Genomic DNA, 19528 nt, shown 5'->3' on the forward strand with positions numbered 1-19528 from the left:
TCTCTGGGCGCCCTAACACGTAACACCTAGTCAGTCCATCTTAATGCCTACCTACTACCACCACTCCTATCCAAGCAAGTAAGAGGAGGACACTCAGAGAGACAACACCCACTCTCTGATCTAACAAAAAGGCCACTGCTGTGCTGCCTGCCAGCACAGCAGCAGCAGCGGAGAAGCACACTAAGCACAAGAGCAGCACACACAGAGAAGAAGCAGGAGGCGGAGCAGCAGAGCAGCAGACCTGCCACTCTGCATGATGGGTGATGTGATGCCCAAAGAAACCACCGCCTCACTCAGTGCCTGCCACTGACTAGGCCCGACAGACAGAAGCCAGCCAACCTGCTCTGCTCTGCTCTGCTCTGCTGCTCCCCATGGATGATGCACACACACCCTACATCTGCATCCAAATTACCAGACCAGACCAAGTGCGCAGAGTCAGCACAGGCCAGCAGCCACCAGCCCAGCAACAGCAACAGCTACTACTGCTACCACCACAAACAGTGTTTCCGCTACAATCACATTCCCAGTCCAGTCATGCGCGCCACAGCCTGAGACTAGCACACAGCCAACAGCTGCTGCCAGCCAGTGCCTGGCAAGCCCAGCCAACATGAGGAGGAGAGAGCTAAGTAGACGGCGCACGCACATCACCAACCCATCACGACGGCGCAACTGCAAGGGGAGAGGGCACAATTACAGGCAGGAGGAGGAGGAGGAGGAGGCGGCGAGGCAATCCTAGCACAGATTTGAAAGTTTAAAATCCACCAGGACATCTTCTAGAATCTAGACTTCTGTTTTTTCTACCACCAGCTGTAGTGTCTAGTTAGTCAGTGTGCTGTGCAGCTGAGCTGAGCTGAGCTGCGCTGCGCTGCGTGTGAGGAAGGATGATTGTGGCTAGTTCTTTAGTTTCAGCAGACTGAGCATTGAGCATGGGCAGTGGCCTTGGGAAGCAACACAATTACACGACACTCACCTGCTGCTGCTGGTTCTAGAAGTTGCCTCTTCTCGTCTTTTCACCTCTTCTTCGTGTGTGTGTGTGTGTGCAGTGAGTGCATGCCTTTTGCCTTGCTGGAAAGAAATGCTTCTCTGGTCCACCACCACATATTTGCTCAAGGACACAGAGAGGCCCAAGGCAGGTGGTGGCACCAGTGTGAGTGCATGTGTGCTGGTGGTGTTTGCCACCACAGGTGTTTTGTGTGTGTGTACTGTGTATGTGTGCGCTGCTAGCTAGGAGGGGGGAGGGAGGGAGGCAGGGAGGGAGGCAGGGGGGAGGAAAGGGGAGGGGGAGAGGGATGTAGAGGGGATTGAAGGGGGGGAGGGTCCGGCTCAGAGTTGCTCAGCCACATATTTGTGCACACACGTGCTCACGTGTGTGCTTCGGTGGGAGAGACCAGACTCTCATCATCTGCCAGACCGGGGTTGGGGGCAGGTGAGGCGGTGGTGGGCTGGAAGGGAGGGAGGATGGAAGGTGGTGAAGAGGAAGGGGGGAGGATGAGAGGGGAGGGATGGAGGGAGGCATGGGGGGAGGGAGTTGGAGGGGGGAGGAAAAAACATGTAGACAGACACACACCACACCACACACAGGAAGCATCCACACACAGAGACAGTGCTAGGCATCCATTCACACAGACAGACAGACAGACAGACACACAACAGGAAGAGACAGACTGAGCCTGCACCTCACACACACACACAGACCCAATTCCCCCCCTGCACAGTTATCAATCAATATGTTGTGTTGGCAGCCAGTTCATTGCTATTCTGATGGTTTTGGGTTTTTTGCCATCAGCCAACATCAACAGTGACCACAATCAAGATGAACATAAGATGATAATAATTCATTCGTTTCATTAGAAAAAATCATCCAATCATTTTCTCCATGTAAACCAAGCCCCCCACACATGATTTCTGGCAACATTTTCAATAAAATCAATTCATTTGGCATTCATCATTTTGTTCTCCCTTTGTCACCTTTTTTTCTTTCTTTTGCATAATTTTGAGGCTTGATTTTAACATGGGGTTTTTAAAGAAAAAATTATTTACATGTTTATTTACATACAGTATTTACATATCTACACTGCATTTTAGAATGTATACCCGCCGCTGCCGCTAAGTCTAGTACTCCGTGGGCTGTGCTACTTTGGGGGGGTGTGCCGTGCCCACGCCAGGTCCCCAAATGCTGACAGGTGGATAGATAAAGGGCCTGTGCTGGTCAGCATTGGGTTTCTTTTTAGGTGGGCGTGGGCATTGTAAACATCTGGCCAGTCGCAGCACTACAACTACTACTACAACTGCATCTCTGTGTGGGCACACTACATGCTGCGACTGGCTGGCACGGCTCAACATCTGTCACGTCAGCTCAGCTAGAGGTGGAAGGGGGGAGGGTAGGGATAAGCACAGAGGTCGAGCCAGGCAGGTGACCAACCATGGGGCAACCCACGGTAATCACTCGCCCAGCTCAAACTCCAGCTTGGGGTAGCCCAACAGGGGGAGGTTCACCTTAAGGAAGACCAGCTGCTCCACCAGACCAGGGTCCAAGCGGGAGCGAGAGGGTGTCACCACGTCCTCGGCACGTGAAAACACCCGCTCGCTCTGGACACTGGTTGGGGGGCAGGAGAGGAGGCGCACAGCCACCACCGCCAGGTCTGGCCAGACTTGGCGGCGGCTCGCCCAGAACTGTGCGCAGTCCACGCCGTCTCCCTCCACAGGCTCCTCCAAGTACTGCGCAACGCATTGCTCAGCACTGGAGGGGGGCCTGGCAGGTCGAGCCTCCCGCATACCAGGCATGGCGCCATAGCAGAACCGCTGAAACCACTGGGCGGATCTCGAGTCGGTAGCAAGTGGCTGCTGCGATGGCGCCGCCTGGGATGCCGCGCTGCTGGACTGGGAAGAGGGAGGGGAAGGGGAAGCTGACGCCGGCTGGCCGCCCATGCTGCTGCTGGGTGCGGGTTGGGCCGCGAGGGCTGCCCCCGCACCACTACCAACACCCTGGTCTCTGCGGGCCCTAGCGGCCTCCTCCTCCCTAACCTTCTCGACCAGGATGCCCTTCCACCTGGGCAATTCGTCGGCACTCACGGCATTGCCCTTGAGGGCTGGGTGACAGAGACAAGCGAGGACATACTCCTCCCTGTCTCCCAGCACATCAACGAGCCGCTTGTCAACCCCAAACCTCAGCCTCCCAGCCAGAGCACGACCCTCTGGCGTGGTCAGAGAGATATGGAGTCCACCCATCAGCTTCTCGAGACCAACAGCTGTGGGCAGCGCCTGGCTCAAGGGAGTGGTGTCGCCACACAAGCCCTTCGTGGCAAGCTGGAAGGGCTCGAGTGCCGACACCACCTCGGGCATCTGCTTCCACTCTGCGTTCGAGAAGTCGCAGACATCCAAGGACTCGTCCCTCGCCAGGGCGACAAGGGCTCTCTCCTGCTCCAACAGGCGCTGGAACAGGAGGAAGGTGGAGTTCCACCGCGTCTCCACATCCGTAGGGATGAGATGGCGAGGAAGGCCAAGGTCATCCTGCTTCTGGCGAAGCAGTCTCCTGGACTTCTCGCTGCGGTGGAAGTGGGCGGCCAGCTTGCGAGACTTATCCACAAGCGTGGCCGTGGCAGCAACAGCAGCTGGGATGGGGCGGGCCCCCTTCTCCTGGGACGCCTTCAGCTCCTTAAGGCCAAGGGCGTCCCTGACGGTCAGATGGAGCGTGTGTGCCATACACCGTATGTTCACACAGTCCATTACTGTCTCAACAGCGGCGGTAACGTTGGCTCCATTGTCGGTGACAATGAAGCCGCGGGAGAGGTGTGGACACCCGCCAATCCACTCCTCTATCTGGCGGTCGAGTACGGCCGCCACCTCCTCCGCGGTGTGCCTCGTGTCCACACCTGTGCCGTAGTGCAGCGGGAGCCGCTCCGGACCCGGAAGCATCGCCCGCGGAGGCCCCCTCACTCTCCGGTCCCCACCAGTGGGCAGTGAGGGCCAGGAAAGAAGCGTGCATCCCACTGACACTGGTCCAGAGGTCAGTCGTGAAATGCACGCTTGTCCCGGCCGGAGCTGCACGCAGCTCGGCCGACACGAGCTCCCTGCACCGGCGGTACAGGGAGGGGACCACATTCCGGCTGAACGTGGTCCTTGAGGGGATGACGTATTCGGGAGCCAGGTATTGGAGAATCCGGCGGAAGCCGTTGTTCTCGACCACCTGAAACGGCTGGTCATCGGTGGAAATCATCTCCCCTATGAGGCGGGTGAGGTGATGATGGTCCACGCGAACAATACGCTGGCTGCCCGAGGACTGCGTCCACCGCTGGTCGGGCAGTGTAGCCTGCCTGCTGGCTGGCACACTGCCGCTGCCCGCCCTAGTGGCAGATGCACAAGGCGCACTAGCGCTGCCAGCCTGTCCCCTGAGACCTGGGTGGTGACGCTCTAGGTGTCTCCACATAGGCGTCGTACCCAGGTGCGCAGGGTCCCTTCCACGGCTGACAAGCATCCTGCAGTGGACACAGCGGGCGTGGAATGGGGCATCTTGAGGGACCTCAAAATGCACCCATGCACCACTGCCCTTGGCCTCCTGCACCCTGGGCGCCATCCTAGGCCGTTTCTCGCAGGGTGGCTGCAGTCCTGGGGGGGGGGCGGCCGCTGCTGCCTGCCCACTGCTGCCACCCAACCCGCCCCTTCCGCCCTCCACAGCGGAGGAAGGGCCCGGCTCAACTGGCATCGGAGAGGCAGGCCTCTCCTCCACCACCTCGCCAGACCGCTCCCCACCAGAGTGTCGGGCTTCACGAGGGGGGGCCCCACTGAGCGGCGAAAGGATAGGGGGAAGGGGCCCCAGAGGGAGGGAGAACCTGGCTGCATCGCTGCCAGCCGCACGGTCCTCACCGCCCTCTACCTGCTCTTCCAACTCCACAGTCTCCTCCACCTCAACAACTGGTGGTACCTCAGCAGCACCTGGTGCCGCCGGCGAGGAGGGACCCGCCACAGCCCTAACGGTGCCTCTGCCTCTGCCGCGATTGGTGGCAGCAGGCATGGGGAACTGAATCCTGCGCACCAAAGATGGGGCCGGAGCAAAGAATTCTCCAATGGGGAGAACTGGGGTGTCCTCAGGCTCCCCGCGTCCTCTCCCTCCCCATGCCACAGGCTCACCCCGCACCTGGCCTCTCCCACCTCTGCCTGCCAGCCTTGAGCGAGCCCTGCGCGCCACACGGCGCTCAGACATGCTGCTAGGTCAGAAGGAGGGAGACTTTAGGAGGAAGGCCAGACAGGGTCAAAAAAATAATTTGGAAGGGCTTAGGGGCCAAAAAAAAAGCAACTGATTTGGAGGCGGCGGGGGGGGAAGTTTGTTTTCAAAAAAGGAAGCCAATTGGGGGGAAAGGAAGACTTTTTGATATGGGGGGGAAGCCAATCGAAGTGAGGGGGAGGGTGTCCTTTTAGAATTTGGGAGTCAACCACCAAGCCAATTGGGGAGATGGGTCTGGGAGGGTTTTTTTAAAAAATAGGGGGTTAAAGGGTGGACCCCTGGTGTGGGAGGGTGGCACGGGCAGTTGGGTGGAGTAGTTGTGGTGTGGGTGGCAAGTTTTTAACTTTTTGGGGGGGGGGAGTGGATGGGGGGAGGGCACAGCACCTACCGGGGGTGGGGGAGGGACGCAGTCAATGCTTGGGAACCTGCAGATCAAAGGAGGAAACCCTTATTTAGTGAACTGGAACACAAAGTGTGGGTTCTGGGGGGTGGTTCTCAAGTAATGCTCCTGTGGGGGGAGCATCAAACTCAATGCAGCCTATTTAGTGACTCTAAATTGCACACAACCCAAACCAGAACCCAGTCACACCTACACAGAGGTTGAACCCACCCACTCTGTGACTCTGCCCGCCCAATGCCATGGCAAGCAAGCAGCAGCAAACACTTGATGGCAGCCTCATGGATTGAACATCATGATCATCATCATATGTGTGTATTGGCCCAGCATGTAGTGGCAGCATCAGAACCCAGGACCCCACTCAGACTGCCCCAGAGGCAAGGAAGCACTCTGGCATGGCATGGGCCCAGCATGTAGTGGCAGCATCAGAACCCAGGACCCCACTCAGACTGCCCCAGAGGCAAGGAAGCACTCTGGCGTGGCATTGGCCCAGCATGTAGTGGCAGCATCCGATCCCCTGACCCCACTCAGACTGCCCCAGAGGCAAGGAAGCACTCTGGCATGGCATGGGCCCAGCATGTAGTGGCAGCATCAGAACCCAGGACCCCACTCAGACTGCCCCAGAGGCAAGGAAGCACTCTGGCGTGGCATTGGCCCAGCATGTAGTGGCAGCATCAGAACCCAGGACCCCACTCAGACTGCCCCAGAGGCAAGGAAGCACTCTGGCGGGGCATTGGCCCAGCATGTAGTGGCAGCATCAGAACCCAGGACCCCACTCAGACTGCCCCAGAGGCAAGGAAGCACTCTGGCGTGGCATTGGCCCAGCATGTAGTGGCAGCATCCGATCCCCTGACCCCACTCAGACTGCCCCAGAGGCAAGGAAACACTCTGGCGTGGCATTGGCCCAGCATGTAGTGGCAGCATCCGATCCCCTGACCCCACTCAGACTGCCCCAGAGGCAAGGAAACACTCTGGAAGAAGGCACCTGTTCAAAAACCACCTGCAAGACGCATGCAATGCAACGCAACACACAGCAGCAATTTCTTTATTGGGCATGAAGACACAAGTTGCAACGGTACATCTCCTCTCCCTCCTCCCCACACCCAAATGCATTTCAAGATAGGGGTGTCCCTATTTAAAACCGCCAGCTAGGGAGAGAAAGGGGGCAACAAAAGGTGCACAATTGCACACGCACTAACCCCTCTTCTTCCGGTCCTTCTCCTGCCGCTCACTGCTGGTCACGGATGCGCCGCCGCCAGCCAACCCCCTGGGCTGGGACACAACAGGGCGGCCGCACGAGGCACAGGCAACCGGGGTAGTTCAACAATGGAGGGGCAGAAGTGAGGAGACCACACTATTTATGTGTTGTTGCTCAACTCACCCCCAAGCAGAGACAAATGAAATAAAACAACTTTCAAAAGAAAAAAAAACCGATGGCGGGGACCTCCAGGTGAGGTCGGAGGTAGGATACTGTGTGGCTGCAGCTGTGGGAGGAAGAAGAAGTGAAGGGATGAGGAGAGAGAAAGAGAGAGAGAGAGGAAGAAGAGAGGAGGAGCTGTAATGTAGCAGCAGGGAGGGGGATTCGGGTGTGGGAGGAGGACAGCAGCAGCAGCAGTGACGGTTCCAAGAGGGGGAGAGACCAACAGAGGGTGTTTGGGAGGTGGAGTGTGTTTCAGGGGGTCTGGGGTATGTAGCGGGGAGTCAGGGGGGCAAGAGGGGGAGAGACCAACAGAGGGTGTTTGGGAGGTGGAGTGTGTTTCAGGGGGTCTGGGGTATGTAGCGGGGAGTCAGGGGGGAAAGAGGGGGAGAGACCAACAGAGGGTGTTTGGGAGGTGGAGTGTGTTTCAGGGGGTCTGGGGTATGTAGCGGGGAGTCAGGGGGGCAAGAGGGGGAGAGACTAGAGGGTGTTTGGGAGGTGGAGTGTGTTTCAGGGGGTCTGGGGTATGTAGCGGGGAGTCAGGGGGGAAAGAGGGGGAGAGACCAGAGGGTGTTTGGGAGGTGGAGTGTGTTTCAGGGGGTCTGGGGTATGTAGCAGGGAGTTGGGGGGCAAGAGGGGGAGAGACCAGAGGGCAGGGTGTGTTTTGGGGGGATTAGTATGCGTAAAGGGGGATGAATCTGGGTGGGAGGGGGCAGGCAGGGCAGGAGTGGAGGAGGAGGAGGTGGCAGTGGGGGGAGTGGGTTTCTGGAGGGGAGGGAGGGGGAAGCTGGGAGCAGAGCAGAGGGCCACACAGAGAGGGGAACAATCAATGAATCAATCAAAGCAAACCAAACAATATGAAAAAAAGTCCAAAAAAAAAAAAACCTGGGACCAATGGGCAGAAAGTTGGGGGGGGGAGGAACCAACAACAACCAGCAGGGAGGAATGGGACACACACACACACACACAGCAAAACCAGAACCAAAAGAAGCTAATTGATTTCACACAAAAAACCAAAGTAACTAAGACAGGACTCAACAGGCAGCAGCAGCACCAGGGAGGATGGGGAACAACACTCAGTCTGGGTGGGAGGGGGCAGGCAGGGCAGGAGTGGAGGAGGAGGAGGTGGCAGTGGGGGGAGTGGGTTTCTGGAGGGGAGGGAGGGGGGAAGCTGGGAGCAGAGCAGAGGGCCACACAGAGAGGGGAACAATCAATGAATCAATCAATCAAAGCAAACCAAACAATATGAAAAAAAGTCCAAAAAAAAACACCTGGGACCAATGGGCAGAAAGTCGGGGGGGGGGGGAGGAACCAACAACAACCAGCAGGGAGGAATGGGACACACACACAGCAAAACCAGAACCAAAAGAAGCTAATTGATTTCACACAAAAAACCAAAGTAACTAAGACAGGACTCAACAGGCAGCAGCAGCACCAGGGAGGATGGGGAACAACACTCAGTCTGGGTGGGAGGGGGCAGGCAGGGCAGGAGTGGAGGAGGAGGAGGTGGCAGTGGGGGGAGTGGGTTTCTGGAGGGGAGGGAGGGGGAAGCTGGGAGCAGAGGGCCACACAGGGGAACAATCAAATTTGAATCAAAAGAATCTATACACAAAGTAAAAAAAAACGAAACCAAAGGGCAGCCAGAAAGTCTCAGGGCGGGGTGTGTGTGTGTAACAACTACCAGGGGGAGGGACTGGGGGAGTGGGTGGGACACACACAGGGAGCAAAACCAAAACCAGAACCTAATTCCACAAAGAAATCCAAAGAATGCAAGACTCAACAGGCAGCAGCACAGGAGGGAAACAATCTTATCTGGGTGGGAGGGAGGGAGGGAGGGAGGGAGGGAGGGAGGGGGGAAGCTAGGAGCAGGGCCAGAGGGGAACAAATTAACAATCAAAATCAGAACACAAGGAATCCAATTGCAGCAATAATATAAACTAAATCCTCAGGAACACAACTCAGACAGGCAGCCAGCAATAACAATAGCAGAAGTTATTAATTAAAAACCAAAATCAGCAAATATATAAATTTACACAGAAGCAATAATTGAATGAAACTCAAAAAGTGGAACAAAAGTCAGGCAAGGCACAAAAACAGGAAAGCAATGCAGAAGATGGGGGGGGGGTTGGGGGGGGAGGAGGGCAAGCCAAAACTTTGGGAGAAGGGTTGAGAGAGAAAGGGTGAAGAGAACAGAAAACACAACAGGGAAAGTTGGAAAAAGTTGAGGGGAAAGTATTAAAGAGGTTTGGACAGAGACAGACAGAGGGCAGATGGACAAGGTGGCACACAACAACACACAGAGAGAGCAGAGAGACAGACACACACTAATGTGACACACAGTCAGCAGGGACTCACAGCAGACACCAGCAGCAAAAGAGCAAGCAAGGTCTCAGAGATGATCCCACAACTGCAGCCAAGAGAAGTTTCCAGAGAAGAGGCTTGGGTTTATATAGGTTTGAAATTCCCTCCTTTGGGAGCCCCCACCTTTGCACTCCCCCCACGGCCAACAGGGTGCCAGCTCTCAACAGTGCAACAGCCAAGCAGCCTACCAGACCAAAGGACTCATTCTGGCCAATCAAGGATCAATAGCACAGCCAATACAATGCCTGGAAATAGCATCACAAAATGGATGCAAGGAGGAGCAAAAGTTTCGGGAAGGAGACACAAAATGGAGGACACACTTGAAACTTTTAAGAGACACTCAGAGACTGGCAATGGCGTTCCCGAACCGGTTCGGTAAACCCGAGCCGGTTCGGTACCGAACCGGCTCGGATTCGGTCCGGCTCGGTCCCAGAAGGGCCCGATTCGGTCCGGGATCAAACCGCCGGATCCGGACCGGTTCAGGACGAACTGGTCCGGATCCGGACCGAACCGCACATCCCTACTGTTTTACGCCTGCATCTGTTACGTATCCACAATACTAGGAGAATTGTTCTGTATCCACAATGCTAGGAGAATGTGAAAAAAAAAATCAAACTTTTATTGCTTCACAGCTCAGCAGATGCTTTTACAAGCTTGTTGCCCTCCTCCATCCCCATACATCCTCATGGTTGTTTCTGGCCCCCTGGATCATTTGAGTTGTGCACCCCTGGTCTAGGCCAACCCTAGAGCTATTCTGTGGTTTCCCCCTCCCTTTCCCCAGAGTTCCACTAGGCTTTCCTTTCTAAAGTAACAGTGCCATATTAACAATTAAAACCAACAAAGCCTTAATCAAACTGGATTGTATTTCAATTCCTTTCACACTCCCATCTTGGCTGTCTCCGGACTATCAGTCTGCAGCCTGCCTGCTGAACTCCGAAAAATCTTCTGCTAAACTTGTTGGAATTTAGGAGAAGCAGTGGAAGAGGAGAACACAAGTCCAGATAAATCTGTGGAACAATAACAGCATGGAATAGAGGAAATCTGCTCTGGCAATTATTCAAACTGAAGTTCTTTCGTCTCTCAACTTTGATTCCAGAGATCAGCAGCAAAGCACCTGGGTACTTTTGGAGCCTGGCCCTAAAGACCTTTAGAGCCCCCACCCCCCGTGCTGCAAGTTAAACATCATCCCCCTACACACACACACACACACACACACACACACACACCATGACACACACAGTATTTTCAACACATGAGTTCTTGAGGGCACAAACAACAATTGAGCTCACAAGAATGAAAAAACCAGGTATATTTATGCAAATATGCATTAGCAGAAATATTTCAATACACAACACAGCCCCATTCCACATATTTCTTTCCCCACTCCCCCCTCTGTCTCTAAAACAGAGGTAATGTTTGGCACACAGCACAGGTCACAGTCATGCTCGGCTGCCCGACACAGTGTGGGCCAGCAGCGCAGAGACCATTCCACCTGGGACAGACGAAAGTGGATTAGGCCCCCAGGCCCCAAGAGGCCCTGGACTTTGGCCCTGAAGCCTTGGGGTAAGAGCGCCTCTGCCCAGAACACAGCTATTGGCTCAAGTCAATGCTCATTGCAATGGATACTGATCGCATATCTGGGTTGAAAGACTCAGCATAGGTCATGGTTACAATCCTCTTTCAGATTAGAGAATTCTGAGAGGCACAGATTCTTTTAAGACTACAGCATTATGATAGGAAAAGTTCACCAGCTGGTTATGTCCCTCTACATAGTTATTAAAGCCAGATTAGCCCAGTCCCCTATTTAATCTGGCAGACCTATTACTACACAAAGGACCAATTCCACCATTTTTCTTCCCCACAAAAGCATGCATAATGCATACACACACACACACACACACAAACACACACACAGACAGACAGAGCAGGGAAAGAGAGTGACCCTAGAAGATGTGCGGGTCACACATGTGTAACTCGAGGATCTATGTGATCTATTTGTACAAATGTATGCAGTTGTCATGATTTCTGCTCTGCAATCTTTCCATCCTTCTGTATGCACAAATAGGTCATACATTACTTCTGACACATACTGGTAGGTACACGCAGTTCCGAAATCCATAGCCTTGCCTCATCTTGCATTAGCTTTTACCTGAAGGACAAATGTCTGAACTAACCTGTATATCCGGTGCATATTTACTTGAAAGTAACCACCTAATGATGCAGCGGGAAAATGACTTGACTAGCAAGCCCGAGGTTGCCGGTTCAAATCCCCACTGGTATGATTCCCAGACTATGGGGAACTCCTATATCGGACAGCAGTGATATAGGATGATGGTGAAAGGCATCATCTCATACTGCAATGGTAAACCCCGTCCTGTATTCCACCAAAGACAACCACAGGGCTCTGTGGTCACCAGGAGTCGACACTGACTCAATGGCACCCTTTACCTTTGAGCCTCACAGACTAGTTAGTCCTAACTAAGCACCATTGAAATCAATGGGACAAGTTAGCTATAACTAACTTCCCATTCATTTTATTGGGACTTAGTTATGACTAACTTAATTTGAATGCTGCTCAATGTATTCAGTGGGGTTTGCTTCCAGGTAACTATGCACAGGATTGCAGCTTAATGCCACAATCCTATGTACACATACAAGGAAATAAGTCCCATCAAACTCATTGGGGCTTAATTTTGAGCAAACATGGTTAGGATTACACTGCCTGTTTCACTGAGTTTAAGTGAGTACTATCTGCACAACAGAAATAGGAACATAGCAGTTACTGAGTCAGACCATTGGTTTCATCTAGCTCAGTATTGTCTACACTGACTGTCAGCAGCTTCTCCAAGGTTACAGGCAGGAGTCTCTCTCTCAGCTCTGATGTGGAGATGCCAGGGAGGGAATGTGGAACCTTCTGTATGCCAGCATGCAGGTGCTCTGCCCAGAGCAGCCCCATCCCTTAAGCGAAATACCTTGCAGTGCTCACTCATGTAGTCTCCCATTCAAATGCAAAACAGGGTGGACCCTGCTTAGCAAATGGAACAATTCATGCTTGCTACCATAAGACCAGATCCCCTCCCAGACTAACTCTCATCTGCCTTTCCAGGGTGAGCCTCATAGCTGTCTCTTTAAAAAAATAATAATTAAAAGGTGTTATGGTCATGGCAGAATATTGAAAACATGATAGATGACAGACTTTGATTGCAAAGAAAATGAGCTGGAATGGATAAAAGGCACTTCAGTTACTCTTTATTGATTACCACCCACTCCACCCACCAACACATAAATATATTCTACCTGTTCCATCTGCACTGATAAGAACTCCAAGACCTGGGATAAATAAGGAAACAATATGATGTTAAATGGATCTGTTTAAAGAAACGCCCTCTTTAAAGAAAACATATTTATTTAAAACAACAAGATTTGAAACAATTAATAACATAAAACATAACAATGGTTAGTTATTTATGCCATTACAGAACGAAGCAAAGTTGTTGCTGTTGTTTTTAAACACCATCTGTTAAGAAAGATTGTTGAGGCAGCAAATGCTGGAGAATTAGGCAAAAAGGCATTTGATGTAGTAACTGAATGCTACCCAAGCCTGGAAGCACTAGCATACTGTGATATCCACTCACAATTATTGCCACTCCACCTTCTTTTGTATATGACCACATTTTCTTGGGAAATGGTAAGATATCCACTGTTGATTGCTTTTGTAAATGCAGCCTTAAATGCTATCTAATAAAAGTTAATCGGTTCCTCCTTATGAAAACTCATGCCACAAACCTTTTTGGATTTTTGATTTTGTCTAGTACCCTGGCATAACATTCTGGTTTTTCTGGAATTGACTAGGATCTTCCACTTCCATTGGAAACAGAGTCACTACAGCTGCTTTGGTCAAATGCAGCTTATGGTGTCACCCACTGAAGCCAATCTGACATGGGCTGAAGAGACTGTGACTGCGAACTCTTGTGCACCTCGATCCTAACAAGCTGTACATGAAAATAAATCATGCTGGTTTCATATAAACATGGGAATTGCTCCTGCCTCCAGTTCATGAAGAACTTGGGGGAAGTTTCTCAGTCATTAAGCATGGAATGATCTAAAAGAATCCTCCCTGATATTCTACCTTGGCTGTGTGAACTGCACAGCCTTTGCACCAGCTCCACTCCATTTCCCTTCTGCAAGGTAGGGAGCAGAAAGGAGCCAGCTTGCTGCCATCCCAATAGAAGTGCAGTCTGCAGGGATCAGATGCACTGGATCAGTGTATCTGTTTTCTCCACCCCAAAGCCCAGCATGGACATAAACTTATATTCATATAATATGTAAGGATCAGTGCCAATAGGAAGAATATATTCTAATAACAGCATGATAATTCAAAGACATTGTCAGCATCTGAGTTTAAAGTGTTATAACTTTAAAGTCAAATTTAACATTTGAATTACATTTTAGACCATTTAACCTGGGATTGACTGTAGTGGATGCAGAAGATCCCGGGTTAAGAATATTAAGAATCCATGGCATCTCCAGGTAGGGATGTGACACACCCCTGTATGAAACCCTGGAGAGCTGTTGCCAGTCTGTGTGGACAAAACTGAGGCACATGGAGTCATATTATAGACCAATGGTCTGACTATGAAGATAGCTATGAACATATGAAGATAGCTTCATATGTTCACAGAAGACTTCTTGTTATCCCTGCCTACAACACCCCCTTCTGGGACCAGGATTTGGATTGCTTTCCCGTGGGTTGCTTAGTTCGCTGCCTATTCCGGCTTTGTTAGTTTCGGTATTTCATACTCACCCAGTATCAGGCAGTAGAGTGTGCTCCTCATGATCTTGCTTGCAGTGACTTTGCTTTTTTAATGCCCGGGACTCAGAGTTAAAGGAACTTGAAAGTGCTGAGTGCAGCTCTCTCTCTTTTAAAACCAAAATTTGCATAACTCCCAGTTCCCAGAATCTTGAGATAAATATTCAAAAGATAAGTATTCAAAAGACATAGATAGCTTTGTAGCTCTTCCTGTCAACAGTCGTAACTGCCATTACTCTGTCTCAGACCATTGGTCTAACTAGCTCAGCACTGTGCTCTCTAACTGGCAGTGACTCTCTACTCAAGTGATTCTTGATCTGTAAGAGCCTGCCTCCCAGGGTGAAGCTATTGGGGCGTACCGTTCATTAGGCAAGGGGAGACAGTTGTCTCCCGGCCTGGCTGCCTCAAAGGGCCCCCTAGGAGGCCCCTTGCTTCTGCTCGGCCACCCTCAGACGGCAAGACTCTGCTGCGCCGCTGTGGCTGCTGGCAGGCAAACGAAGAGGAGGGGAGCAGTGGCCAGCGAACGGACCCGAGCAGCAGGAAGGGACAAAGTTCCTCCCTCTTTCCCAATCAAATCAATCGCTTCCTTGTGCCTCTATGGGGACTGGCCAGGGCGGGCCCGGCAGAAGGTGACAGGATGCAATTCGGTGCTTGGCGCTGCTGAAGAGGAAAAAAGGAGTCCCCGGAGCAGCAGAAAGAAGCCGCAGATCTGCCTCCTTCTCCCCTCTCTCTCCTTTTCGTCATCTCATGCTAGGACAGCCTCATTACTCAGAGGGGGAGGGCGAGAGGGCGAATCAGCAGCGACCATCACCAGAGAATTTCACTCCTTTAGCAATCTGGGGGAGGGGGCGGCAGCAGCAAAGAAAGGGAGTAGCCATTCTATCACACACAGGCAACAGAGCAAAGGAAATGGGAGGCTCTTCCATGCACACCTAGGCGAGGCGAAGCCAGCAAACTAAGGCGCTGCTAGGAAAGGGTACTCCAGGGTGCAACTTGACTCCTGTAAGTGCCAAGTCCAAAGTAGCTCTGTGCCTTTGCCTTCAATAAGGGCATTTGCTTCTGGCAACAGACCTCCCACACGTGTTACTTTTCTTTTAAACGGGGCATGCCAGTGCCATTAACATTGTATCATAATGAAGATTTCTGGGTTGTTGTTATGGCTAATCCAAGTCTGCTCATTAAACAGAAATGCTCAATTCGTTCTCGCGTTAAAGGCTTTTTAATATACCCCACCCATTAGAAGCGCCTTTGATGGGATGATATTTGTATGCACACGTATGTGTATTGGCAATGCAAGACAGAAAGACTGGTGGGGACAAACAGAAAGACTGGTGGGGACAGTATTGACACCAAGACTGGTGGGGACACCAGTTTTGATCTGAATGCACATTCTAACCAGGGTAGGCTTGTTCATTTATATTTATTTCTTTTCAACATTTTTGCCCCCACCCCACTTTTCTAAAGGACTGCTCAAAGCAACAAACAAGTACATGTGGATGAAAACATTGCACCACAAACATCAAATTAAAACTACACTGAAAGGACATAAAAATCAGGCTCTTTCCACCAGTCAGTCTGGTTGCTGGGTCCCAAAGCCAGAGGCGTAACTAGGGAAAATGGCACCCGGGGCAAGCACTGAAATGGTGCCCCCCGTGCCCCCCCCCCGCCGCCCCCCAACATACTACATTATACTTAGGTTTTTCCTCACAAGTGCCCACTGCCGCCGCCAAGCCAGGCCACTGACTGGCCGCCAGGTGCCAGCAAAGCAATGGGGGGGTGCAGGCGGCACGGAAGGGACCGCTCATGGGGAAGGGGGCACCAACGCGCTCCCTTGACTGCTGCAGCACTGCTGCACTGAGCAGGAAACATTTGTATTAACAATTTTTTAAAAAAAAATTAAAAAAGAATTTGGTCATGGCAGCGCCCCCCACGTGACCAGAAAAGATGGCGCCCGGGGCACGTGCCCCCCCCTGCCCCCCCTATAGTTACGCCTCTGCCCAAAGCACTCGGCTTCCTCTTTTCTCCTTCACGCACTCACTTCCATCCCATGTGGGTGGCAGCGTGGAAGAAGTCTTTGGTGGCTGCAGCGGCAGCAGCAGGACTCAGGAGCCGCAACAACAGCAGCAGAGGCTCCTCTTCTTTGGGGCATGTCCTGCTATTCTTGCTGCTGAGTCCGGCCGGGTGGAGGGGTATCCACCACTGCCACCGCCGCCACCGCCGGAGTCACAGCTCTGGGGAGCACTCATGAGTGCGGAGAAGGCTTCCCACGCCTCTACGCAGCTCCGCACCCTCTTTCGGATGGAGCTGGCCCCACTCGCTTCCTCTGAGCAGCTGGACCCTCTGAGTTTCTCAAAGGTGAGAGCTAGAAAAATAAGCTGGAGAACGAGGAGGGAGTCCTCGTGTGTGCACGTATTTGCACCCCCAGCCCTTAACTTGTTTCTGCCTTCCTTAAAGGCACCCGCCTCTTCCCTAATAGTACTCATTGGGCTGCTGAGGGGGTTAAAATGTTGCTCCGAGCAGCAAGCTGACGCAATGCCTCTGCCCCAAAAGTAAACTTTTCCACTTGGCATGGTTGGGGAGGTGGAATGGGGAGGGGCATAGAGAGAGCTGCTAACCCTTGGAAAGGCAGCAATAGCCTTATCTTGAAATGAAGCCTTGAGAAAGGTAGTGCTTTATCATTACTTCATTTTAACATGTTCCTTGAGTAGGCTTTACCCGGGAGTATGTCCTACTAAATTTTACTATGAGGAGAAGTGTTTGGGTGCAGCCCTAAGGTGACTTCCCAGTCTTAAAATAGAGTTACAATATTCTTCTAAATAGTAGGCTTGCAGTTAATGCCAAGCAGTGAGAGATTATTATTATTTATTATTAGTTGGTTTACAAAAGTCAAAATACAATACAACTCCATTAAAATATATGTGCAATGATTAAAGTTCTTCATTGATTCTGTTGAATTAGTTGGTTCTGCTGTTATTTACACCTTGTAACTAGCTGGGATAGTTAGCAGAGACATCCCGCCAGGAGAAGGAGAGGAAGGCAGTGAGGGTTCCATTTTAAAATCTCATCTCTGGGCCCACTCTAGCCTTGCTACGCCCCTGAAAGCTATAATTGAGCAGATAGGGTCAAAGAACCCGGGACCCCCAGCTCCTGAGGGGCCCCCCAACTCCACTCCTCCCTGTTTTCTTCATTATATCCCTCACTCCAAGGGGCCACTGGTGAGAACGGCAAACACGGGCCCCTGTTGGGGGCTCGTCAGAGGCAGTGGGCAAGGAGACATTTGTCTCCCTTGTCTTATTGACAGTATGTCCCTGCAAATTGTTGTTGATTTTTACATTTGATCTAAAAATTACCTTGAAGAAGGGTTCTGAAGAACCTGAGCTTTTTCCGCTATGTTGTGAAATTTGGAGTTTCCCCTCGCTTTCCCCCTAATGAAGCAGGAGGGCTACCTGCCATTTTTGCCATTACCATTGCTTTATTTATAAGCACTACAGTGACCTCTTGTGGTCAATAGCCACAAATATTTTCATATCGTTAGGGCGGTGGGGGGTGCTTTGCAAAGATAATGGACAACATCCAGACTAATTAGGCATGACTAAGCACCGCTAAAATCAGTCAAACAAGTTAGTTATGACTGACTCCCAGGAACATTCATTTCAATGGTGCTTAGTCATGACTAACTTAGTTTGGATGCTACATAGTGAGTATACCCCTCAATTCCTGGAATCTAAAAATGAATAAAAAGCCCTCTAAATGAGGGACTATTTGGAACAAAGCATTATGAAATGATGGGTGTATGAACATGTAGATATCATCATCATCACCATCATCATCACTTATTTATTTGTTTGTTTATTATATTTATTATTATTATTTCTTGCTTTTAAAAGTTTCCAAAGGGGTTTATGTTAGAAGTGAGAGTTCTAACATAGAGAGTTCTGAAGCATTGCTCTTAGCACCGCAGTAACCTCCTTTGGCCATTAGAGCCATGATGAGATGTTAATAGGTCTGTCTTGGTCAGTTAAGAATCAGTTAGAACTGTTCAGCTGTTGTTGAAGGCTAGTGTCTCTTGGGTATGTAGTTCAATGGCTCTCTCTCTCAGTATGTGATGTTTTAGTTTCTTAATATATCTTTATTTCTTTTTTGAACTCAACCTACTGTCTTTTGATAATTTCTTGAGCTAAACTTCTTTACCACCAGAACAAAACAGTCTGCTATGTGAGGACTTTAATGTTTCTCCTCATACCCCCTCAACAGTTTACATAGCAAACAAATTGCATGAAAAAGCAAAAAGCAAAGCAAGTATCATTCTCTGCACTAGACATAGTCATATATTGTCTTGAAAACTCATGGTTAAATAGCTACCAGATTAAGAGCTCAGCTACACTATATCTTTAAACAAGTTTCAAGTCATTTCACCGTCATAGCTAACAATAAAGAGGTACCGGGACTTGCAGTTCCATGAAGAATTTAGGAATTTCTACCAAATAATTATTTCACAAAACTAAAAATCCCAAAATTCTTTAGGAGAAGAAATTAGCATTATACCCATTTCATACTCATGTAAATCTCCAAGACAGACAGCTGTTCTCTCAGTAAGATGATATATTCAATATTACATAGATTAAACTTGTTCTGTAACAGAATATCTTTGACATATAAGAGCAGTTGAATTCTCTTCTTTTCCCCTCAGACACTCTTCCTGGGAGAAAAGCTGTCACTTCCTAGGTGATCTCCCAGGAACATTAGTCTCTTGCGATCAAGAGATCTATACAAAGGTGGCGTTCCCAGACAAATTCTACAGGAGGATTGTTGTGACTCCAGATCCAGGAGGCCCCCCACAGCCACACATATGGAGGACAGTGCAGAAAGTTTAGGGGATGAGATGGGTGGGAAGACCCTAAAATGCAGGCCCTGGGTGATGCCCTGTTGGGCTCCCACACCAGGGTAACCAGGGAAACCCATGTCAGCACCAACTCCATGACCCAAGGACACTGACCTGCCTTCATCATCTAACTCAAAGGAGTCCTTAGCAGAGGGCCCCAGCATTGCTAGAGGCAGTTCTTGAAAAATCAGGCAAGGTCTTTTTTCTAGAGAAGCCCTTTCTAGAGGAGTGATGGGGCCAATTCACCTGGTGCAGGTAGAAGATAGAAGAAACAGCAGTTGCTACAAGAAGTTGCAGGAGCAATGTTCTCATCTGTGTTGCAATACTCAGCTCCAGATCACCTGCTGTCCAAAGTCTTGGCCCTGGAAGCTGTCCGGATCTAGTGTGGTCCTGGCCCTGCCTTGGCAGAGGCCCTGAAACAGGATAAGGATGCCTAATGC

General features: G+C 51.0%; 1 protein-coding gene across 3 annotated transcripts in view; it reads right to left on the reverse strand.

Annotated features, from left to right (window-relative positions):
• LOC128321918 (adhesion G protein-coupled receptor E3-like) overlaps positions 1–14269 on the reverse strand; it is a 75055-nt gene extending 60786 nt beyond the window's left edge. For all 3 annotated transcript variants that reach the window (XR_008305417.1, XM_053242454.1, XM_053242453.1), the window contains exons 1-2: positions 14201–14269; positions 12694–12726 (exon numbers count right to left, since the gene is read on the reverse strand). Coding sequence is in view for 2 of the 3 variants with exons in the window: in XM_053242454.1 (XP_053098429.1) it covers positions 12694–12726; positions 14201–14231 (64 nt within the window). In the remaining variant the exon portion in view is untranslated. The remainder of the gene's footprint in view (positions 1–12693; positions 12727–14200) is intronic.
• Between the last annotated feature and the right edge of the window lie 5259 nt (positions 14270–19528).

This window comes from Hemicordylus capensis, chromosome 4 (assembly GCF_027244095.1).
Source record: "Hemicordylus capensis ecotype Gifberg chromosome 4, rHemCap1.1.pri, whole genome shotgun sequence".
Lineage (NCBI taxonomy): Eukaryota > Metazoa > Chordata > Lepidosauria > Squamata > Cordylidae > Hemicordylus > Hemicordylus capensis.